Source organism: Populus euphratica, unplaced genomic scaffold, assembly GCF_000495115.2.
Source record: "Populus euphratica unplaced genomic scaffold, PopEup_1.0 scaffold68.1, whole genome shotgun sequence".
NCBI classification, from domain to species: Eukaryota; Viridiplantae; Streptophyta; class Magnoliopsida; order Malpighiales; family Salicaceae; genus Populus; species Populus euphratica.
The window spans coordinates 179,455-204,568 of NW_011499901.1; the positions used below are offsets into that span (position 1 = coordinate 179,455).

The 25,114-nt window shown below is 36.9% G+C and overlaps 3 protein-coding genes, 1 long non-coding RNA gene and 1 pseudogene across 7 annotated transcripts; 4 read left to right on the forward strand and 1 right to left on the reverse strand.

Annotated features, from left to right (window-relative positions):
• Positions 1–4,014: 4,014 nt before the first annotated feature.
• On the reverse strand, positions 4,015–4,764 carry LOC105132785 (calvin cycle protein CP12-3, chloroplastic-like). Its single transcript, XM_011036471.1, has one exon. It carries the CDS (start codon positions 4,729–4,731, stop codon positions 4,297–4,299), a length of 435 nt encoding a protein of 144 aa, XP_011034773.1. The 5' UTR covers positions 4,732–4,764; the 3' UTR covers positions 4,015–4,296.
• Positions 4,765–4,841: 77 nt separating this feature from the next.
• Positions 4,842–9,312, forward strand: LOC105132786 (mitotic spindle checkpoint protein BUBR1-like; annotated as a pseudogene).
• A 1,189-nt stretch (positions 9,313–10,501) lies between these two features.
• On the forward strand, positions 10,502–13,958 carry LOC105132787 (splicing factor U2af small subunit B-like). 4 transcript variants are annotated; one of them, XM_011036475.1, is made up of 2 exons: positions 10,502–11,573; positions 13,261–13,958. In XM_011036475.1, exon 1 carries the CDS (start codon positions 10,678–10,680, stop codon positions 11,503–11,505), a length of 828 nt encoding a protein of 275 aa, XP_011034777.1. In that variant the 5' UTR covers positions 10,502–10,677; the 3' UTR covers positions 11,506–11,573; positions 13,261–13,958. The 4 variants fall into 4 exon arrangements, with proteins under 4 accessions (XP_011034777.1, XP_011034776.1, XP_011034778.1 ...); XM_011036474.1 differs by having other exon boundaries at positions 13,264–13,958; XM_011036476.1 differs by having other exon boundaries at positions 13,640–13,958.
• Positions 13,959–15,532: 1,574 nt separating this feature from the next.
• LOC105132788 (uncharacterized) lies at positions 15,533–16,378 on the forward strand. The gene is made up of 2 exons (XR_843644.1): positions 15,533–15,731; positions 15,912–16,378. It is a non-coding gene; the product is annotated as an uncharacterized LOC105132788 (long non-coding RNA).
• Positions 16,379–17,334: 956 nt separating this feature from the next.
• Positions 17,335–23,161, forward strand: LOC105132789 (pyrophosphate--fructose 6-phosphate 1-phosphotransferase subunit alpha-like). Its single transcript, XM_011036477.1, has 19 exons — positions 17,335–17,593; positions 17,891–18,063; positions 18,333–18,445; positions 18,629–18,703; positions 18,800–18,913; positions 19,000–19,067; positions 19,215–19,298; positions 19,794–19,847; positions 20,103–20,183; positions 20,280–20,373; positions 20,456–20,529; positions 20,738–20,848; positions 20,951–20,995; positions 21,083–21,139; positions 21,396–21,500; positions 21,592–21,708; positions 21,897–22,000; positions 22,161–22,326; positions 22,801–23,161. The coding sequence occupies exons 1-19, from the start codon at positions 17,504–17,506 to the stop codon at positions 22,927–22,929; spliced, it is 1,854 nt and encodes a 617-aa protein (XP_011034779.1). The 5' UTR covers positions 17,335–17,503; the 3' UTR covers positions 22,930–23,161.
• The last annotated feature ends 1,953 nt before the right edge of the window (positions 23,162–25,114 follow it).

The window sequence follows — 25,114 nt, forward strand, 5'->3', positions numbered from 1 at the left end:
CAGTCGAAAAATAGAAAACAGTATATGATTGCTCTAAGAAATAAAAAATACGGAGTATACTCATAGTCCTTGTGAGCATGGAAATACTGTACAACCTGACAGCAAAGAACGGTACGATTCTACCGAATCCGATAACAACGAGCAGTCCCATCCCATGCCGTCCCGTCATAACATAACAAACGTCCACTGTATGTACGGACCATTGAGGCGGCAGGTAATTATTTCAGAGCACGTTTTATTACTTGTTTTTAACGTCCTTTTTGGTTTAGAGTATATTATCTTTTTTCAAAAAATTATTTTTAACGTTAGTATTTTATAAAAATATTAATTTAAAATAAATAAAAATTAATTTTTTAAAATATTTTTGAATCATAAAAATAAAAAGATTTTCAATATTTCACATGTTTTGTTTTTTACATATTTATTTGAAAAAAAATAAGAGTGTATTTTGTATTCTGATTTAAATATTTTTTTTTAAAAAATAAATTAAAATATTTTTTACATGAAAATTATAAAAAATTGTAGAATTATCAATTTAATATTTTTAAAATACATTTAAAAATAAAAATTAATGCCCCTCCAGGCACTCATTTAACTTGTTTCCATGGCAATGATTAATAAACCGTTTGATTACTGTCTATTGCAAAAATAATAAAAATAGATTAGACATATACTCTTTATATTTTTATTTATATCTTTTCAACAAAATATAGTTTATATCTCTACTCTATTTTAAGAAATTAATCAAACACATATTTATTATTTTTATTTTATATTTAAGATATTATGTGTACTTCTTTGTAAATTTTACCAAAAACTTGTATCTCACAGGAAGGACCGGAAAATACATGGACTTGAAAGCACATTAGAGTAGAATAAACCTGAAGAGTTATAAATAATTAGAAAAGAAATCTTAAATACTGAATATACAGTCAACTGAAGTAAATTATTGCAATTTAACCAGAAAGAGAAATAAATCCAAGGGAGAAAAAGAACAGCTATGGTAGATTCATCGAACCCACAGCATGATAAATCCACTGCCCTCCCAGCCATGGTTGACCATCGCGCTCGAGATGGGGTTGGGCTGTCCATCCAACCGCCACTAGTCCTCCTAGAGCTCAGAGGTATTTTTTAGTATAATAAAGGTTATTTTTAAAAATATTTTTCTTAATTTATTTTTAATTTTATCATATCATAATAAAAAAAATTATATTGAAGCTAAAAATAAAAACAATTTTTTTTAAAAAAAATATGGCTAAACTATACTATCAAACAAAATCATTCGTTGATCCAATCCCCGAATAGGCCAAAATCATCTAGCGTTCAGTTGAAAACAACAATTCCCCCCCTCTCAGTTAATGCTAAACCCGTATTTATTATATAGTTTAATTATTAATAAAACAATACAAGAGATCGGGTTTTTATTATGCATCACCTTATAAATTATTATGCATTTTAATTGTGATTTGTTTTTTAATTTTAATTTTATTAATCAATATTTTATTTGTTAAAAATTTAATTTTATAATTTATTTCAATATATTTTATTATAAAATTATAAGTGGGATCGCAAGTTTTGAAGAATTAAGCTGGTTTTTAAGATATTGGGACAGAAGACGTCATTAGACGTCAAAAGACGGTATCGTGTAGAACGATGGCAACGCTTGCTGTTTTAGCAATTGAAAGCCTATTAAAAAAGAAAAACACACACGAAGGAATCAGCCCTCCCTGCCTCACAAAACAACTTAGGAATAGCAGTGGAGCAGTAGTCGCAATAAACAATAGTAGTAAGAACTACGGAAATTAAACATAGGAGCGTAGTGCACAAATTAATGTTTTGCTGCAAAGCTAACAGTTGAAGGCATTTCATTGACATCTGACAGGTTCAGCTTTGTGTTCATCTCTTTGGTGTCTTGGCTTCTACTTTTTTTTAACCTTTCAAAATGGATAAATTCCAGTCTTGCATCCAATTCTTGTGCATTTGTTCTTGTTTTCGTTGTCGAGTGTTGGTTGTCTTAAGCGCGCTCTTTTTGATATTGTTTTGAGAAGAGGATGGGCCCAGTTAACATGCATAGAGAAGAAGGCTTTGGATCTGTGTGGATGGTCAAAAGAGAATGTGGAGAAGCGTCCAGGCTCCCCCTCGTCAGTTCTATGGCGTCTCGAATGAAATCCTGATGAAGTTGGTTAAGAAAGATTTGGCCTGGACAAAAAAAATTATGACCTTTCACCGCAGGAGAATGGCGAACTCATCCATCCCCCAAGATGGACAGGAAACTGGACAAGTTCACCCATCAATTCCTAATGCTAATCTTGTAGCACTCGTTCAGCATGTTCCTCACACTGTGTCGAGGAGTGAACATACAATATCACCAGACTTTCAACTGGAGGACAAGGTTATTGATAAGAGGAGCCATTTTGTGTTATCGCGGAGGAAATTATGCTGACTATATTCTTCATCACGAGCACTTCATGCTGAAGAAGTACGTTGATGATGACCACATGCTGACTCTTGTGCTGCACCAACAATTAGTGGCAAGACTACAAGGGACCAACAGTGTCACACGTTGTGTATATTGCACCTCTTGAAGCAATTGCCAAGGAGTGCTATCGAGGCGGGGAGAGAGTTCGGTAGAGGTCTTGGCATATAGTTGAGTTTGCAGGGGAAATAGCCACTTGCTTGAAAAGGGTGAAATAATCATCAGGGCCCCAGAGATATGGTGCTTTGTCCTGACACTGGAAACAACGCAAGCATGTTCAGCAAGTTAGTGTCTTTATCATTGACGAGCTTCGCTTGATTGGAATTACGCATTAAGAAATAGATATTGCCAATTTTGAGACAAGGATGCAAGCTATGATGCAATTGACAAATACTTCTACAGCCCTGCATGCAAAGAATGGAAAGCCTGCTATTGTGTTTGTTACCGTGAGAAACTAAGAAAGCATGTGTGACTCACTGCCATAGATCTGACGACATACTCGAGCGTGGATGGTGGATAAAGCCAGCTTTTCTGCTACGGTCCCCATGGAATGGGAGCCTTTCACTGAAAAGATCCAGGAAGAAAAGTTGAGGGCCACTTTGGAGCACGGAGTTTGCTATTTGCATGGGGGCTTTAGCAGCTTTGATTGATAAGTTATGTCCCGACTGCTTGAAGTTCGATGGATTCATTTGCTTCTTGAGTAACAATGTGCTGGGGAGTGCCTTTGTCTGCACATTTGGTAGTTGTGATGATGGGCATGAAAATGTTCACTTGGATTGTCCTCTTCTGCAGATGATGGCTGGTCGACCTATACTAGATAAACCTGCAAAGTGGTCATCCTTTGCCATGAACCTCCCAAAGAATACTACATGAAATTCTTATATGAAGCATTTTCCTCAGAAAGTCATCTGTACCATTTTTGGCACGGTAATTTTAACACTGAAAGTGTTGCTGGAGTTATTGAGAACAAGCAAAATGTTGTAGGTTATCTCACGTTTACTTTCATGTATAGGAGGCTCACTCAAAATCCAAACTACTACAATCTCAGAGAGGGAGTCACAGGAAACTTTGTGAGCACCTTGAGTGATCAAGAAGCAAGTAAATGTGTTCTGGAAATCCTCTCTTCAGCCTCAGAGAAGGCACAACTTCCAATATGACCTGGGGGAGTGAAGGTGCTTCAACGATTAGTCAATCAAACAAGTTTTCATTTGAAAATCCAAGATACACTAATCTGCATGCGAAGGCTACTGTGTTGCTGCAAGCCCATTTCTCTACGCAATCTGTGAGTGGGAACCTAGCATTGGATCTCCTACTCCTTTCTGGCAGTAAGATTGCTTCAAGCGATGGCTGATTCATTTATTGTGGGTGATACCAAGAGCAAACAACTGCTTGCCATCAAAAGCGTCTCCCTTCAGAGGAATTCAAAGGCAAAGCTGAAGGAAGCAATCTCTCTGTTGATGTGATGAAACACACACACACACACACACTAGTGGAATAGCAGTAGTGCTTTTTTCTATTAGGCAAAGGTTGCATCATCGTGATCAAGTACTTTAGAATTTATTAATTAAAATTATCCTCTTAAACAAGAAAAGATAACATGCAGTTCAATAGATAAATATGACTGGCTTATTTTAAAAATAAAAATTTCTTGGTTGCCTTGGCATTACCAGTGGTGGGGTGGGGGTTTGTAATTTACAACGAGGGGATCGGAGGAAGCAAAACACCAGTACAATTATTACACCTTCTTAAAGATAGAGAGAGGATCCTGCTTCTCTAGACGGTGTTGATAGGGATGGTGGTGGCCGGACGTGGGTGCGCAGTCAATCTTCATAGACACGACACTCGTCGGTCTCAGGATTGTCCTGACAGTAGTACTCGAGAGGATCCTGTTTCTCCAACCTGCGCCGGAAATCAGCCTTTGCTTGGCTCACCTCCTCCACTTCGTCCCATGCCACCTTGCACTCGTCTGATGTCTCGTCTCCCTGGCACACTTCCTTTGCTTCTACGACTTTCTCCTCTATCATCTCTGTCAGCTGCTTCTCTCTCATCTGGGTCCCTTTGAACTTTGCCACTCCTCCTCCTCCTCCCCCAATTTTTGCCTTCAACCTCGCCTCTTTCATAACCCTCTTACTACAGTCCCACTCCCTCCCAGTACCCTTCACAGCAAGCGATCTTCCATTGAACAATTTGTTGCCAAAAACATCAGATCTTGATGAGAAATTAGATGAAGACAGGATCACGGACAAAGATGCCATCCTCTTCCTTCTCCTATTTCCTCTTCTCTAGCAATCAAAAGCAAACACAACAGGTCCTTATCCACCTACTTTGGCCTCTTCTTCAATAATATACTATGGTTTTTTTTTTGTTTTGTTTTTTCAGAATTTAACAATATGATGAATGATTACTTGATTAAGGATATGAATGTAATTTCATGGGGTTGGGCTAGGTTGTTGATAGCTTTTGATAGGACACTTGGACCCAGCTTTCGATCAATGAATTTACCAAAACAGCCTCCCTGCCCTGGCATGACGTTCCACCACCACCACCACCACCACCACCACCACCACCACCACCACCACCACCACCACCACCCGTGGTCATTAATAATGTTGTCTACATTTTACCTCAACCAGCGGAGTGGATCACACGAGGGCCCTTTTGCCTGCCTTGAGTATCCAATAAGGTAGAAGGGAGGTGGCCGTGGATTTGCTGCGGTATAGATTTCTTTGGGCATTTCAAGATGGCTTTTGTTGTCTCGTTAGAAATAGACTTGGGCGTCTGTTTTTCCGTTACAAGTAGCTTTCAATTTTTTTCAAGATCAAGATGTTTTCATCCCAACTTAAGTGATTATTTAAACCATTCTCTTCGATAGATTATTTAAATCATTCGCTTTGATAAAGTCTCACATCAATTTAGTGTATTTTAGGAAAATAATCATTGATTAATAATTTATTAAAGTTTAAACCTTGAAAGTTAAAGTAGGATGGTAACCTATCCTGGTATACCCTGTCAAAAAGACGGTCTGTACAAGGCATTCCCCAGCCCATACAAACGCTCTTCTCTTTTCGCAGCTCCACTGGCGCTTATATGCGTGGCCCAAGCCCAGACATGCTCTTCCCTTTGGTAACATTTCAAAACAAGCAGCGGACCCAGAGTCCCCCGCCCCCTCCAATCGCAATCACAGTTGCAATCCCCCTCAAGATTCAAGAAGAAGAAGAAAGTGACGAGGAGAAGATGGATCCAGAGACGGAGTTTCTCGCATCAAAACAAGAGACGGGTAACGAGTGGGAACTGTTCAAAGAAAATGTAAGACCCTTGAAAAGAGGCCGCAGTGTTGGCCTCTTGAATCAAGCCCTCAAATCTCACTGAGATTATCAACTCAAGAGATCTCTCCTGGATACCCGAAGGTCCTTCTTCAGCCTTCTTTTCATTAAATTCGTTTCGTCTAACTTGTGTTGTTCTTGCTGATTGATTTCATGGGTGTAGGAAGTTGATCGAATATATTGACGAGTACGAAGGGGATGACCCTCTCTTGCCATGGATCGAGTAAGTACCATCCTTCCTCGTATCATCGATATTTAATGAACATAAATTCATGCGAGTTGTGTTCTTTCAGTTTTATTCTTAATTCCATTTGATTTGAAGGTTGTGGAGTACTTAATAATTTGTTATCGATAATTCTTATGATTGGAATAATAATATTAAAGTAGTAAAACTGGGGGTGAGTTTTGAAGGTGTATAAAATGGGTTCAAGAGGCATTCCCACCAGGAGGAGACTGCTCAGGCCTCATACTCATATACGAACAATGTGTGCGTGCCTTTTGGCATTCCGACCGGTACAAGGATGATCTCCGGTACCTCAAAGTTTGGTTAGAATACGTGGGTTCTTACTTTTCTTTCTCAATTCTTTTCACTATTTACCTCTGCTTTCAAATCTTTTGGAGACTCTTTGTCGTGATGAAAACGGTGCTTCGCTTTTTCTGTCAGGCGGAAAACTGTGTTGATGCAGAAGTGATTTACAGTTTTCTTGATGCAAATGAAATTGGCAAGTCACACTCTGCCTATTACCTTGCATATGCTTTGCATATGGAATCCAAGTCTAAGATGAAAATTGCAAATGACATTTTCAATCTTGGGATTTCTAGGCAAGTCTCTCTCCAATACTTTAATGCTATACGACAGAGTTGGTTTGATTTTTAAAGGGCATTAGTTTTTATATACGGATTTGACCTGGATTTATATCACTCCCCTCACAATTCAGAACTGATGTTTCACAATTCAGAATGAAACTGTTCTGTAGCTGAAGTTACTGGGAGGGAACTCTGTCTCTGTTAAGATTTGTTGCAGTTAAGCAGCATTTAAATCAATTCACTGTTCTGATGCTTGATAGATTGAGAGCTTTTAAGGTGTTTGCATATGTGTTTGCAAACAATAACAATTAGACTTTTGAAAGCAAAGTGAACCTGCACATCATGCACGGAAATGATGTTATTATGTAATTTTAGTTTAATACATGGAAAAGTTCTGCAGCGCATGATGGATGTTGAGGGCACAATCTCATCTTTTGTTCATTATCATCAGCCAAACTTTTTTTGAGATCTGATATCTCAACTCTGCAAAAGGCATTTCGTGTTTAAATTCATCATGCTTTTCCTACAACAAAAGCAACAGCACGCAAGTTACCTGTCCTTCAGTTTGATCTTGGATTCGTTAGTTTTTATTATGCAATGATGACTTGTTTATACAATTAAATTTTGTTTTTCAACAAACATCTACTTTTACAGGGATGCTCAACCAATAGAAAAATTGAAGGATGCCTACAGGAAGTTTCTTATTAGATCAATGAGAAAACCAAAAGTTGTGGAGGTATGCAACTTTTGTAAATTATTTTGTTTAGTCGATACATGATCAAATAAATGGAAGTGGTATATTATTCCATCTGTCTTTTTTTGTTCCTTTTAGGATGACGGTGGAGAAAGTCACTTACCAGTCCGAAGCTTTGGAACTGTTTTGTCCAGTGCAGATAATCGTAAGTTTCTACTGCTCTAATCTGCTGTTTTGAATTTGTTGCTAAAAACTCACTAATATTGCAGGGAGGCAAAATATGGAGAGATCCGAACTTGCAAATAAACAAATGAAGCCAGACAGGCAAGCATTTTTGGCTTTACAGCTCTTACTTTCCTTTTATTTCCTATCTCCTATTCCTTTCCATTCTAGGATTTGCCTTTAGAAGAAGAAAAATTGAAATCGATCTACCTGGTTTGGATGCATTTATCTCTAATACTTGGTTATTTTGATACCCAAGTATAATGAAGCAACATATCCATTTAGAAGCAGTGCACAGGTTCCACTGTGGTCCCTGTTTGCAGGGCTTTCCAGGTTGATTCATTATAAAACATCTATAAAATGTCTGTTACAAATATTTCCACTGAAGGAGCAATATATACCTATTGATTTGCATTTCAAACAGTTTACGCCTGCATTTTTTTACATCAATTGAAGAATCTGTGCCATGATTTCTCTCCCCTAACCATGTAAAACAACGCCGCATGTTGTATGTATGCAAGTGTTATATCTGATTGTGCCTATTGACATGTTGATTTACGTTAGCAAACGCGGCCTGCCTGCATTATCATGTGGATTTCTGTTCTAACTTGTAACACGCTTTTCTGATTCAATTTTCTAGGACTCAGAAGACCCCCCTTTCTATTTTCAAAGACACAACAAATATTGATGCCATGCCAGGACATCAATCAGTGAAGGCCAAGCCAGAGTTGAATCCTTGGAGCACCCTTGGAGCTCTAGAAGAGAGAAACAAAGAAAATAATGCAGTGCCTACCAAATGGACAACATACAAGGTGGGTTTGTCTTTTAAAAGAGCTTTCTTGCTACCAATTTTCATAAAAATCCCTTTCCAACAGGCATTTAACTTTGAGAATATGCTTTCTCAGATTCCGCTGAGACCTGGAGCTAGAACTGGAGGGGTAACTGCAAGTGCCTCCATTGAAGTGTTTGTTGACGAGGAATGTTCCAAGTAAGCAATGCCATTTTTTTAAAGTTTAAAATGGTCATCTCTAATCGACGGATATAATTTTATCAGGGAGATTACATCAATTCTTCAGTATCCATACATACTACATAGTGCTTGTTGATATGTTAATGTCCTTGTTCTGTTAATAACTTGTTATCATATCATATCAGAATGGTTAGAGCACATGATCACGATGGCATGTCTTCGACATTGAGGTTGAGACAGGGTGATGGCCTAGACATTAAGAAGTAAGTGCTAGTTGCTTGACTATTTGGGTGCCAACTCAAGGACGTTCTTTATGGTTTATGGAGGATATATTTTTTGAGTGAGAACTAATTGGTTTTCTTGATCTTCAACAAGCAGGGAAACAGATCTCTTAAGGGAGAACCCACTGAGGAATTTTCCTTTGCGTAGCCTCCCTAGGTAATTGAATGGATATTTTACTTCCCTTTCAGGGTTGCATGTTCTCAGGATCAGCTTTTATCTCTGAAGCCTGATCCATATCTTCCAGTGGCGTGTGATCCAAGGCACAAATAACATCTAGAGATCAAGTCATGCTGAGATTTTAGATTGTATACTTCGTGTTCAGATATCGACACTGAAATCATTGATTTGGTAAGCTAGCACTAGTGTGCTATTCACATGAAATGTGTGTAGGTTTTGTTAGTTCTTAATTTAGAATCTGGAAGTTCAAAGGAGGGAGCTTGTGGAGTTCTCGGTATTTTCCTTTTTCCTTAGCCATATTCACAAAATGTTAGATTACTGTATCCTTACCCATCATTTTATAAAGGGAGGACCAGGCAAACGGATGCAATCTTGATTGAAGGAAAATTCCGCATCAATACGAGGCATACCTGAAAGGCGTGCTAGGTGAAGCAGATCAAGACCCGGATGCGTGAATTGATAGCTTCGAGTGCAAAAATCACTAACCAGGAAATTCATTCCCCTTGCTTTGTCGAGAAAGGGTGGCAAAAGCTCAGACAAAGTTGACGGCAACTGAGGTGATTTTGCAGATCAAGGCCACTGGCGATTTATTCCATGTGTTGATAATACAAGCTTGCGTAGCCTCGCTTTTCTCTGGAATGGAACTTGCAAATTAAAGAATTTAGCCCTTGATAATTTTACGTGAGAGATATGTCGGAATTGATTGGTATGAGTATTGTGATAGTAATTGTGGTTTGAAATAATTTTTATTTAAAAATATATAAAAAGAATATTTTTTTATTTTTTAAAAATTATTTTTGAAATTAGTATATTAAAATAATTTAAAAATATATATAACAAGTAATTTTTAACAAAAAAAAATCAAAATTGAAAAGAATGCCGTTTGTACTGTATTTTTAAATAAACTTATTAGTCTCAGCGCATTCCTTTAGATTCTCCTACTTGTCTTGAATTTTTTTTTATATAATTATAGATATTTATGCCAGTTTATTGTATTTTAATTAATTACTTAAAGTTTTAAAGTTAATTATTATTTTTAATTCTCCACTAGGATCGTAAATTTTAAACCAAACAAGTTAAATACTCTTCATGATCTTTATTTTTTTAAGTTTCTAGTAGTAGGCATAGGAGGTATCATCAAGGTAACTTCCGATTTAACATGGATTGATTTATTTTTCTTATTACCATTGAAAAATAAAGATAGTTATTAAAAATTCGTATATATCTTCGTCTTTGACATAATATATTTTTAATTTCTTATATACTATAGAACGCTAACACATGGTTTGACTTTTATTTATTCATTTAAAATCATATAAATGATGCCATGATTTAAACCCATCAAAGAAAAAAAAAAGCTAACATCTTTTTAACTAATAAATTTACTATTTTAAATTTACTGTAAATAAAATTCCTACAAATGTGTATTATCATTAAGCGCGTACAAAAATGTATTTTAACTTAAAAAATAAAAGAAGTAAAAGTAAAAATGATTTGTAAGTCAATAATTCTCTTACGGTGGTGTTTCCACACGCGCTCATTTGTTGAGGGTACACGTCCATCCCCCTCGCAGAGGCAGAGAGACTAGAACCTTCCACAACCCAAGTCAGAGACGACAGCGAGTCCGATAAATCCCCTAAATCTCCAAATTTAGGGCTTCTTTTTGTTTTTCCTGAATTAGGGTTTCTCTCCTTTCCTCCAAACCCTAACTAACAAATACAAAACCATGGCGGAGCACTTAGCTTCAATCTTCGGTACTGAGAAAGACCGAGTTAATTGTCCTTTCTACTTCAAGATTGGCGCATGCCGTCACGGCGATCGATGCTCTCGCCTCCACAACCGCCCCACCATCTCTCCCACTCTCTTATTATCCAACATGTACCAGCGTCCTGACATGATTACTCCTGGCGTCGATGCTCAAGGTCAGCCACTTGACCCGCACAAGATCCAGGAGCATTTTGAAGAATTTTACGAGGATATTTTTGAAGAACTCAACAAATTTGGCGAGATCGAGAGCCTCAATGTTTGTGATAATCTCGCTGATCACATGATCGGTAACGTTTATGTTCTGTTCAAGGAGGAAGACCAAGCTGCAGCCGCTTTGCAAGCTCTTCAAGGACGATTTTACTCTGGTCGCCCGATCATTGCTGATTTCTCTCCCGTCACTGATTTTCGTGAAGCTACGTGCAGGCAGTTTGAGGAGAATAATTGCAACCGTGGCGGTTATTGTAATTTTATGCACGTGAAGCTGATTGGGAGGGATTTGCGTAGAAAGTTGTTTGGAAGATATCGTGGATATAGGGTTAGTAGGAGTCGGAGTAGGAGTGTGAGTCCTAGGAAGAGGGAGAGAGATTATGATAGGCGTGAGAGGGATTACAGGGATAGGGACAGAGATCGAGACAGAGACCGTGATTATCGTGGAAATGGGAGGAGGAATGACAAGTATGACAGAGAGGGAGGAAGAAAAAGACATGGGAGTCCAGTTAGGGAAGGCAGTGAGGAACGAAGGGCTAGGATTGAGCAATGGAATAGAGAGAGGGAGGAGAAACAGTAATTTGAAGAGGGAGTGTTGTTTTGGTTGGACTGGGAGTGGAGATGTATGCTGGCATTTTTCTCCTATTGGTAATGATTCTAGGCTCTGATGTTTGTTTTTCATGTTTTCCTGAACTTTGAATATTTGACTCTATATGGTGTCCCTGTCGAGGATTCGAACTATTTTAGTTTCTACCTTAGCTATGTTGGTGATTATGTCCGTTAACAGTTATTAGTTTAGTGCTAATTCATCTTGCTGTTAAATTTGTTTGATGGATTATGTGTTTTTTATGGTTATCTATCATTTGGTATTGGGTTTGCTCTGAACTGAATTGTAAAACTGTGAGCTTAGTTTGCATATTAACTTTACTGGCAATTCCAAAAGTGTTTTTTTCAAATTTATCTCAGCATGTAGTGACCTCTTCTGATGTATGAAGTTGGTATATTATGGATATACTTGAGTGGTTACTTGGGGCTTGTTAGCATTAGCTCAAATTACTTGCTGTATGTTGTTTATTATTAACCAGCTCCTCCATTTGACATGCTAATTGTTTTTATGCAAAAACATGCAATAGGTTTATTCTATAACAAAGATTTTTTTTATGACAACCCACATCATGCTGTAGCGGCTTCGCTGTACCTGTTATTTAGGCTCCTGAGAACCTGGGTATGGGGAATGCAATTGTTTTAGTGTTTAAATAAGAAAACCCTGGGAGGTTGCTAGTCAGATAAATAAGTTCTATATATTTGATTGCTACACTGGGCTTGTTATCAGCTGGTGAAAATCTGTGGTTGTGATTTGAGTTAGAGTTAAGCACTTGTCAATTGGATGAAATTTGTAGCTGATCAAAGGAAGCCTCATTTGGAATGCTGTGTATTTAGAGCATTGGTGAATGAATGTCTAGAATGCTGTGTATTTAGAGCATTGGTGAATGAATGTCTAAGTATGGACTCTGTTGTCCTGCTAAAATCTTTTCCATAATCTGAAGTACAACAATCAGGATTTTGTTTTCATGTAGCGGGAAGGCCATTGTGGTGGGTTCAAGGAACTGGAATTATATCTGGATCACTTAGGAAGGTCCCAGGTTTTGGTATTTTGTTTTTGGTGACGTGGATTTGATGCGTGTCATGTTGATCAATGCTGTTAACTTGAGGCTGGCCCAAGATCCAGAATAGTCTAGGATGTTGAAGTCCTGAAGCTCCAAGAACAAGTGGAACTAACCAAACTGTCTTGCTGGAGTTGGGACCTTGCCAAACTCGCAACATTTTATGCATCTAACAACTCTCATGAGTTCTTCAATATCATTTTAAACTTGTATTGAGATGCATGGTGCCTTATTAGGTTTTTAGATTATCTGTGCTCATTATATTCAAGCGTGGATTGATAAAATAGTTATATAATATGTTAACTCTAGGTAGTGTTATGAGTTGCATGAAACTGCTACTTTACCTCGGGTCTTGATTTAAGAGCTGTGTTTTGTCCATGCTACGAAATGCATGTATGTAATCCTGAGAAGTTTGATGATGGAGCATGGACTAGTATCGATTTTCTGTTAGCTATCTAGTTTTTGGACCGGGATTTTCCTTTTGGGTTGTGGTTAGGTTTTTTAGAGACAGGGTTTTAGTCAGGGCATTTGGTTAACTTTGATCCACAAATACTTGACAGTGTTGCTCAAAAGGCTAAAGCATTGCATTCATGTTTATAAAGGTCCGCCCTGTACTAAATTTATTTGGCAACTTTTATTTTTTATTGGACTTGAAATGGCCACTTTTTTAGCAGCTTGTAGGTATAGGGATTGCTCCTGCCACCAGATACATCACAGCGGCAGGGTGACCTGGGGCCCAAGAGTTTTGTGCTCTACATTTGAGTATGGACGAACTCCAATGATTTTTTCCTTCCTCAGTTCATTAAAGGCAAAGTAACATTGTTTGTTTTTCTAATGATTTGTCCAACTGTCTTTAGGTTAGGATCAGTTCTGGAACTCTGAATTGGGCCAGTTGAACACGAAGTTGGCCAGAAAAAAAGGGCATGGTGTCCATGTCCAGTTAGTGTATTGAATATGTTGGTACTGTGTCCTCTGAAAAGGGGTAAATATTTTCTGGAATAGTTTCTGATTATCAATACTTGTTTTTTGTTTTTTTGCTTCGAAAAGCAGCATGGGCTTACTCTCGAAAGACTCTTGTTATGATACAACATCCTTGACTCGGTGATTGCTTGCCAAGATAACTGTGGTTAGTAGGAAGAATTCCATGCACCAGATGAACTGAGTTTTAGATAGATTATTATTTTACATTTTGGAACAGAAACAGCTTGTGGTCGTGAGTCCTAAACCTTGATGTGCAGAAGAGGCAAAACCAGGATCGTAGGAGGTCTTGCTTGTTTGCTAATATGGTTCACGGACGGTTATTTTGGTCCCTGTCCAGTAGAAACTCTCAATTAATATAAAATTTACGTTTTATTGGATGCAAAGGTTACACCTGCGTGCTAGTTTTTGCAGCATTGCATTACTGGAGTCTCCTGAAACTGTGGAGGCAGCTGCCCAAATGCTACCGGCTTTAATCTGTCAGTATAATTAATGTATCAGTATATCTAGTCCCTTCCACTTTGCCGGGGCCGAACTACTTATATTTTAAGAAAAATATTCAGGTGCTGAATACGATTAAAAAAACATAAAAAACCGATAATGGTGGTTAAACTGAATTATAAAGTTTTTTTTTTTTTAAATAAAGTTGTGTTAATTTTTCAAATTTATAATGTGTTATTAGATTTGAAATAACTAATATGTAAAAATTATGAAGTTTAATTTTTAATTATATCTGAATATATAAAATGATTTATAAAAATATATAAATCTAAAAAATAAAGATAAAAATGAAGAATATAATATTTGATAAAAAGAAATTTAATGATGAAATTAAAAATAAATAAAATTTTTATAAAAAATATTAAGATAAAAATTTAAAAATTAAAAGAGTAAGAACTGAAGTTAAAATAATCAATTTTTTAGAGGGGAAATATTAAATTTTTTAGATGGGAAGAAGAAAAAAATCTACTAATTACAAACTAAATCATCAACTAGAGAAAAAATATGATATCACTATCATAAATATAATAAAAATTTATTTTTTGATGTTGGGAGGCATCACATGTGGTGCCAAACAAGTATGCCAAGCTCCTCCAAGTATGCCACACATGAATGTTATTTTTTCAAGCCAAACATAAATTGTCATTCATCTATTATGATCATAAAAAAACCAAATATCCATTCTCTTAAGATTTGTAATTTTTTATTTCATGAGAATTTTCATTGTTTTATTTCATTGTATATTTTAGTTGTTTATTTTTTTTTTTTGTGTGCAAATACTAAATTGTCTCTTGGTTTAAATTACAATAATATTATGGAAATACAAAAATACTCCTTGATGTTAGATTTAAATTTTTGTTTTTAAGGATATTTTAATGGTTTTATTTATTATACAGTTAAAATAAATAAAAAAACATATTTATTTTTGATTAATTTAAAAATAAATGAATCATGTGGAAAAAATTACTACTTCTGAAAACTAGATTTAAAATTTTTGGTAGAAGTATAAAATAGTTATTATACTGTTCCCGTGAACAATTTCCATGAATCTAGAGTTACAGTAATTTTTAAGGGCAATGAGGTTTTGTTAATAATTTGGCTTCCAACCATTTTACTTGATTATCAACAGCTTGCCTTGCAAATGCAGTGGTGGTGTTACAGAGGCGAAATGCGATCCTTCTACATGTCCTCAGGTTACTCCTCCTCTACGGGAACAACCCCACGACCTGCAAACCCGTAATTTACTCACTCGCGTATTTCTGTCTGGTTCAAGAAAGTGAACGTATCTTGATTGGGCAACCGGCCTATAGAAACATGCTTAATTTATGCAACCAGTCTCCAATCCGGCCACGTGAAGGCATCAGGCAAAGATGGTTTGAATCTCTTGGGTCCATCGACACGTGTACGGTTAATTGTCACTCCAGAGACGATAAAACTTTTACCAAGCGAGTAACGCGGTGAGACTCGACCTCCACCTCTCCCCAATATATACAAGCAGAAGAGATTATATTCTCCAACGCTTTATTCTTTTTCTCCTTTTAATTTGATTTCATAAACAGCTTTGAAACAAGCCCATATGTCATGCTAATATGTGTTGTTAAGGATGCATGCACCAAATGCTACCCCTTACCTTGTGCTGAAGTGGCCACCTTCGTGGATCCTGGTAGATTTGCTAGATGTGCCTTCTCGTCCTTGCTATATATTTATGGTCCAGGCGCCACTGAAAGCAAAAATTATTTGTTTCTTTTGTGGTGCTGCTGTTGACTAGCTAGGTTAAGGTCGATTGGCGGCCATGCGTTGAATTGCTTGATCTTAAGCTACCGTTATTATTGCTTTCTTGCAGAATCCCTGCTCTGGTTCCTGGGCATCGTGCGCCTGTTCACCCAGCCCAGCCAACTCTGGTGGCAGTTCTACTGGAAACCATGGAAAAGAATGCTCCAGAAAACGCGGCCCCAAGAGGAGAGCCATTTATATCCTCGGCAGACAGCAGGAGATGAAAAGCTTCAAGACCAAGGATGGAACAGACTGATGTGAATCTTCTTTGCTCTGAATTTGGTTTTGTAATTAAGGTATAGAACTCTTTATCATGCTAAGCTGGTGCCGATTCCGACAATTAGGAATCTCAATCATATGCTCATCTTTGATTTTGTCTGAAATCTTGTATCCATGTCTCCGTACGTTGACTGCTTGACTTTGATCAGTCATAACGAGGCCATGCTTTGGATGGCAGTGGTATGCTTTAAGGGTCCTTTTATGTGTCATCTTAAAATAATAATAATAATAATAAGCAGCTGCCATGGGTTATCTTGAGGTCTTGTAAGGGTATAATCTGATTACAGGTTTTTAGATGCAAAGAAGGGAGATGGTAAGCATATAATTTGATTACAGGGCATTTACGGGTGGAGCTATTTTATATACTTATTAAACGAATATGGATACATATATAAACATTTTCAAATGGTTTGCAGTGTTTTTTAAAATTCTTCAAGGCTGGAATTAATTTTTTTATATTTTTAAATTGTTTTTATATATTGATATTAAAAATAATTAATAAAAAACAAAAAAACAGTGGCTAAATCCCGGCCGCGCATCTCGCCATGCATAGCCAAGGTTGTCTCTTTCTTCGAGATACTTGCAAGGGGCGGGGTTAATGGATAACGTCAAAGAGTCTGGTTGTTGACATAAAAAGTTAGGAAACCGGGGGCGCAAGATCGCGGCCCCTTGCTTGGGGTTCAAGCCGCTCGACGGGGAAGCAAATTAAAACCCAACCTTATCTTACCTGACCTGTCCTTTTCGCTGGGAGGAAACTGTAGTGTAAGAAAACGGAGCAGCGTGCTGGCTGAGTGATCCAAACGAGAACTTGGCAAGTCAGTGGGCTCATCCTGAAATTACCAGAATATCCTCCTGGCATATTCCCAGCTGGATCAATTTGGATATACTTTAGATATGACCACACTAATTACCATCATCATATCTAATACCTTGCAAGCAGCAATGACCCCCGAGTCCCTCAACACTCTTGAAGTGTACACCCTCGTGTTTGTCCACTCGAAGGGAAAAATACGGTGGGATGCGACGAAGGGATCCACAGTGACAGTGGGGATAAGAACGAGGGGAAACAAAAAGAAAGTCTAGACAATGATGGAAGGAGGGGGAGAGGGCGCCTTGTAATAAACCCTAGAAGCAAGGCGGATTAATGAATTATCAATACAAGTGGCCAAAACTGGTGGGCTATTCTTTTCTTAAATTTTTTATAGTTGGTAGTATCGCCCGCTCGCCTCCTTCCCCTTCCCCCCTATAAAAGCCGTCTTTTAAAGCAGAAACAAGGAAGACTACAAGGAAAAAAAAAAAAAAAAAAACGCCCGACCAACACACAACTACCTGCACTCGGACTACCTGAACTCACGAACCAAACAACAAGAAGGAAAGCGAGGCATGGATTCCGATTTCGGCATCCCTAGAGAACTTTCTGATCTCCAAAAACTCCGATCTCTTTACCAGCCAGAACTCCCTCCCTGTCTTCAGGTCTCTCCTACTCCCTCGCCCTCTCCGATTTTTCTCTTCTATGCTCTTGAAACAACGCAGAACGTATTGTTTTTATAGATTTGTTTAATTCTTTTGCTGCCGGCTGGTAGATCTGCTTTAGCAGAAAGAGAGAAGAGAATCATGATTTTTTTATTTGTTTGATTCTTTTAGTTATTAGTTCTGGATGGATTTATTAATCCTGGATAATTCTTATTCATTTATTTTGTTTACAGTAGGAATTGAACAGTTAATGAGTTGGATTTGTATTTATATGTATGGGACCTGTGCATCTTGCAGGGAACTACCGTGAGGGTGGAATTTGGGGATGCAACCACATGTGCGGACCCGGCTGATGTCCACGCCATAAGCCGGGCCTTTCCCCACACCTATGGTCAGCCCTTGGCTCACTTCCTCAGGGCAACTGCTAAAGTCCCTGATGCTCAGATTATAACCGACCATCCTGCTGTCAGGTCTGCCTGCTCTTCTATTTCCATTCTAAATGATTGATCAATCATCCATTTCCCTTTCCCTTTTCTGTTTCTGGTGCGGCTCTTTTTTGAATTCACTGTTATGATCAGCAACCTGATGGCTTGTCGGTCAAATGCTTTTTCTCTTTGTTTTTTTGTGTTTCTGTGAGTGTATGCATTGATACTGGATGTAGTGAAAAGTTAAAAGACTTGTAATGGGCGTGCAATAAAAAGGCTCATATTTGGCTGGTGTATTTATGGTCTCTCAACAGGGTGGGAATAGTCTTCTGTGGAAGACAGTCTCCTGGAGGGCATAATGTCGTATGGGGTCTTCAAAACGCTCTAAAAATCCATAATCCTAAAAGCACTTTACTTGGATTTCTAGGTAAGCATAAGCAGCAACATCTCATCCAAGCGTTTCATCTCTGGATTTAATTGTCTTGGATTTCTACCCAGTCTCTTTCCAGTTTTACTTCTCTCACGAACACACATCGTGTACTTGTTAACCTGTTGTGTTTTCTTTTAAGAAAATGACATCTACTTTATATAATGCTTTATGTGTCACCAGGAGGTTCTGAAGGTTTTTTTGCTCAGAAAACACTTGAAATTACAGATGACATTCTTGAGACCTACAAAAATCAAGGTATGTATTATTACCATCTGAATGTCATGATGGGATCTTCGGTTGTCATTTGGTGATGAGACTTGGCTAATTTGCTATTTTGTTATGCTTGACAAGGCGGTTATGATTTGCTGGGACGGACAAAAGATCAAATAAGAACAACCGAACAGGTTAGGGCAGCGCTAACTGCATGCAAAGATTTGAAATTGGATGCCCTTGTTATCATTGGAGGTAAGTTTGATGCTTTAGTATTTGCAAAGAGATGCATATGCAATTTTACAGCAATTACTAAATTCGGAAGCTATTTGCTTTTGAAGGAGTTACATCAAATACAGATGCTGCCCAGCTTGCTGAAACATTTGCAGTGGAAAAATGCCAAACGAAGGTATTTCTGCATGCTTCTGACATAGGATCAGCAACAGTTGCAAATAGTTTATGCTTGCATGCCTAGCAGCCTTAGCAACTTTTCCCAAGCGTATTTTTGTGCTACCAGCCACTGCAATTTACTAGATATAGTGTTTGGATTTTGCAGGTGGTTGGTGTTCCTGTTACTTTGAATGGAGATCTCAAGAATCAATTTGTGGAAACCAATGTTGGTTTCGATACAATATGCAAGGTATGATCAAATGACACCATGCTGTTCTACGTTAACCAACACTTAGAGGAAATTGCTTCACCTAGTAAAATGGATCACAAAAACCAAAAAAAGAAAAGAAAAGATGGTTTAGGTGATATCAAAGTCAATTAAGCAGGAGCTACTGCTGTATGCGTTGAAATATTTGTATATTTATAAGTTTGTGTTGAATCAAGCAGCTTATATAGTAGGAAAACTTGATAGAATTACTGCTCATTTGCGCATTGAAAATTTCCTATATGATAATGTGTGAAACTATGTTGCACAGTGTCAGAAATGCAATATAATGAAAGTGGTTGTGGTTGGGTTCATGATCAAGGATGAAAACATCACCCTTTATAGTTTTTTACTTTCTTATTTGCTTAACCCGGTAGTGCTGTTTGATTCTGACCTTTGGGAAACTGAGGTGCTTGGCTACTTAGTATAGTTAAATTGTTAATTGAATAAAATAAAATTTCACACTTTACTCACTTGCAGGTTAATTCCCAGCTCATCAGCAATGTGTGCACCGATGCTCTCTCTGCAGAGAAGGTAATAAGTTCACCATCCTTTTGATTCACAAATCTCCAGTCAAGAATTCATTGTCGTTGTCTCATTTTTTGAAGTTCATTTAACAAAAAGCTACCTCAAGAAATATAAATTAGTTGGTCAGTACAGCACGTTGTCTTGAAATTAGATGAGATTTTTCTTTTGCAGTTACAATTGTGATGGTTAAAGATAAAGGAATATAAGGCTATTCTGAAATTTGTCTTTGTGTAACCTTTAACATATTATTTCCTTTTCCAGTATTATTATTTCATCCGGCTCATGGGCCGAAAGGCATCTCATGTTGCTCTGGAATGCACACTTCAGTCTCATCCAAATATGGTTAGTTTTGCAGTTACTTTTATTTTTAGCTTCAAATGACACTTTTATGCACTTGGCTTTCTCAATCCTAAACAATGCTTGATCTGGGTTTTGCAGGTTATTCTTGGTGAGGAGGTGGCTGCATCGAAGCTTACTCTTTTTGACTTGACCAAAAAAATTTGCGATGCAGTCCAAGCACGAGCAGAGCAAGGTTCTAGATAATCTAAGTTGTTGCATATCATTTTTCGTGATAAATTGTGGTATTGGTCATCTCACATGATTAATTGCACCAGACAAGAATCATGGAGTCATTCTACTGCCAGAGGGACTCATTGAAAGCATTCCTGAGGTCTATGCTCTCTTGAAGGTAATTGCTTTTGTATCTTCCTCCCTAGTAGCATTTGGGAATGTGAGTGTTGTCCCTAAGACCACAGTCCCAAACAAACAGTCTGTGCATGTGCCTAGAATACACATATCCAAATGCATACCTAATATTTCCGTGCCAGCGTGTATGTGAGATAGCTTAACTCTCTTTTCCCACGAAAGGGAGTACTGAAATTCTGTGCACCTCTCAGGAAATACACAGTCTACTCAAGCAAGGTGTTGCTCCTGACAGCATTTCATCACAGCTTTCACCATGGGCATCTGCTTTACTGGAATTTTTGCCACCCTTTATCAAGAGAGAGGTTTAAATTTCCCTTACTGATTTGTATTTCAAGATATGTGTCAATCAATCTTAGTAAATGAGTATTTTACCTAACTAAAATTTAATATTTTTAATGACACAGCTGCTGCTTCATCCTGAATCAGATGACTCAGCACAGTTATCCCAGGTAATGAGCATTCGATTCTTATTAAAAGGAACTAGTAAATTTTAAAATAGTGATAAATTGATTTCTTGTTGTTTGTTTTTACCCTAGATTGAAACAGAGAAACTTCTAGCACATCTTGTGGAGGCAGAAATGAACAGGCGGCTGGTATGACATGGCTTTTTTTTTTTATATCATTGTTGATTACCTAGCCCCAATGATTTTATTATATCTTTAACTTGTCTGGAGGGTGCTGAAATAATTTTACCTTTCTTTTTCATGAAATGATTGTATGAGATCTTACAAGTCTCCTTATTGTAACTATCCATGATCTGTTGCTATATAGCTCTGAAAGTTTTGTCAAGCTGTCTAATGCTTTTTAGTTTGATGCAATTGACTTAGCTTCTACTGGTGTTTTGAGCAGAAAGAAGGGACATACAAGGGGAAGAAGTTCAATGCTATATGCCACTTTTTTGGTTATCAGGCCCGAGGGTCTTTACCATCAAAATTCGATTGTGACTATGCCTATGTATGTTATCAATTAGGTTTGATTTGTATTCTTGCCTTTTCCAAGTCCAATAAAGGGACTTTTATTTAATATTGAGTGTTATTTTTCATAGGTTCTTGGGCACATCTGCTACCATATTTTAGCTGCTGGTTTGAATGGTTACATGGCTACAGTAACTAACCTAAAGAATCCCTCGAACAAGTGGCGTTGTGGTGCTGCTCCTATTACAGTTGAGTTTTAATTCTGTTTCTGCCTGTTAAGGCAGATTTCTTTTGTTTTCTTTTTTTCTTTTTTACTTGCAAAGTTCTTTTTCCTTGCAAAATCATGATGCATGCATTGCATCCCAGTTCTGGTTACTTTGTGATGCTTGCAGTGATACAGAATAATAGATTTAGATTATTTTCTGTAAAATCATAGGCAATGATGACAGTGAAGCATTGGGCTCAAAGCCCTGGTGCATCTTCAATTGGAAAACCTGCTATTCATCCAGCTACAGTGGATTTGAAAGGCAAAGCATACGAGTAAGTTCTTTTTAATGTTCCATTAAATGTACATGCTATTTAAATACTAGGAGAATTAGCCAAGTAGGAACTTTGTAGATATTGTGATCACAACTTACAGAAAGTCCTCATGAACTCAGAGAAGCATGCAATTGTAATTTTCTGCATGGCTCAATTGCAGGCTGCTGAGAGTAAATGCAGGAAGATTTTTGATGGAAGATCTGTACAGAAATCCAGGTCCCCTTCAATTTGATGGTCCTGGTGCTGATTCTAAGGCTGTATCTCTCTCTGTTGAAGATGCAGATTACATGGGCCGGATCAAGAAACTGCAGGAATACCTTGACAAGGTGCGCAGTTTCTATTCCCTCAATTACGTGTTTCACTTTTAGATATTTTCTCAATATTTTGGATTATCTTCTTTCCCTTTGCACAGTCTATGAAGGCCATCAGATTAGTTTTTTTTCAATTGGGTTCTGGGAAAATAAAATGAAAGAACTTAAAACATAAATTAATTTGGTTTATATGTGGATTCATCAGTTTCCTTAGATGGAATTACTGTTCAATTAGTTACGAGGCATGACGATTAGTGTCTTCTGCTTGTATCTGTTTACCATACATTCAGTGTATCAGCTCTCATATGTTTAAAATGTTTATGCATATTTTATGTGCTAATCCTTTGTGGGGTGAAACAGAGTTAGCAATGCTGGAGGATCAGCTGACATAATATTCTACGACTGAATTTTCTCTGCTACATGTTATTGCACGAGTGCTATTCGAAATGTGCTTGCTTTCACTGAAATCGTTTTGCTTCAATTTCCCAGGTTAGAAACATCGTGAAACCAGGGTGCTCTCAGGATGTTCTGAAAGCTGCGTTGAGTGTCATGTCTTCTGTGACAGAAGTTCTCTCTGCGATGTCGTCAACCTCATCCAGTGGCCTAACAACCCTTTAAGAGGACAGCTTCAAAATTTCCTTTCCTCGAGCTACCTCTTTTGTTCCGTGGTTTGGCAATTACGTGCTCCTGTTGTAACACTGAGTGCCTTTTTTCTTATTTTTTATTTGGAACAGTAGGTAATTAGATTGGTAATAAGCCAACTTTTCTTCTTTAATCAGCTGTAACTTTCCCGTGTGAGAATAACGAGGCAAAGCTGAAATTTTGTTAATGCAGGGTCGTGTTGGATTAATGTGCGGGGTTTAATCTCACCCAAGTCCCGAGATTTAACCTCACCCAAGATCCGGGTTGAGGGTTGGTAAATCAACACAAATTTTTCGATGAAGGACTTGGTTGCATCTCTCCCTCGGTATCAAATGAAGCCAAGTGAAAAATTAATGCTCCAAGTACTACTCTGTTTTATGTCCCAATGCAAGAGAAACTCTTTTGCCTACTCAATTCCCTTCAACTTACGTTATGGATTTTGTACTCTGATAAAATCAGCCTATGAGGCAATGGGGCCATGAATTCAATTCCGCTCATAAACAGCACCTATACCTCGGGAAACAACCCCCGCTTCTTCCTCTAGGCCTCCGTTATGGATGTCTTTGAAAGTGTCCCAAATCTTGATACAAGAGAGGTGATTCCTGTCTGGTCATTGGTGATAGCATCAGTGAGAGAGGTGATTCCTGTTTGGTCATTGGTGATAACACCAGTGCTTCTGGTTTTCTATTAAACATAGGCAACCCTTACACCAGTTTGCCTGATCCAATCTGGAAACTCATTTTTAAGGATGGTTTAACGCTATCAGTAATCATTGTTTTTCCCCCCCCGAAGTCTATGTCTTTGGTGGGGCATGCGCATACCCCGCGTAATTACTCCTCCACTCTGTAATGAAGTCAACCCTTCTCTCTGTCTCCACCACTACAACTTCGTACTGCGTTCATGATGGCCGCGGGCGGTGCTGGGAGGTGGCTAGTGATCACATTCCCCTACATGGAGGGTTCTAAATTACACTGGAGATATATTCGTTGGTTATCGTTCCAGTTATTCTATAAGACTAAATAAAATAATTTATATTATTTTATAGTGTTTTATGAGGAAAAATATTGTTATGATAAAAAATTAAAAAAATTATAAAGTTAAATTTTTATTAATTTAATATTAAAAAAAACTAACAAAAATAATTCTGTAAGAAAAAAAACTCATGAGGAAAAATATTGTAGCTATTGACAATATTTTATGGGGAAAATTATAGTAGTTTTTTCCAATAAAATAAAAATAAAAAATATTTTAGAGAAATATTGTAGCAATTCACAGTATTTTGTGAGATAAATCACAATGCTTTCTTTATATGATTTGACTTTATTGTAATTATAATTCTTAATCAACTCAATATTAAAAAAAATCGATAAAAATAATTTTAGAAAAAATCATATGGAAAAAAATTGAAACAATTCAAGTGTTTAAAAAAAAATTATAAAATTAAATTCTTAATCAGCTCAATATTAAAAAAATTCAACAAAGATAATTTTAGAAAAAATAATAAAACAAACACCAAAAAAAAGAAAAAAAATCATGTTAGAAACACCGTAGCAATTCATAGTGTTTTGTGATGAAAGCTATAGTGCTTCCTCACATGATTTAGCCTTATTTATAATGACTTGTAATTGTAATTCTTGAACAACTTAATATTAAAAAAATAAAATTGATAAAAATAATTTAGAAAAAATTATTCGGAAAGACACTATAGCAATTCATAATGTTTTGTGAGGAAGGCTACAATGCTTTCCCCACATGTTTAAGCTTTATTATAAAGTTAAATTCTAACCAACTCAATATTAAAAAAAAATCAAGGAAGATAATTTAAATAATATTATAAAAAACACAAACACAAAAGAAACTGAAAAAAAACCATATGAGGAAAAACTATATCAATTCATAGTGTTTTGTGAGGAAAAACTTGTATTTACTTGTAATTATAATTTTTAACTAGTTTAATATTTAAAAAATAAAATTGACAAATATAATTTTAGAAAAAAACATAACAAAAACAGAAAAAAATCATATAGAAAAAAACACTATAGTAATCCACGATAATTTTCAAGGAAAGTTATGGTGTTTTTCTACATATTGTAACTATAATTTTTAGCGAGCTCAATATTAAAAAATAAAATAAAAAAAGATAATTTTGAAGAAAATCATA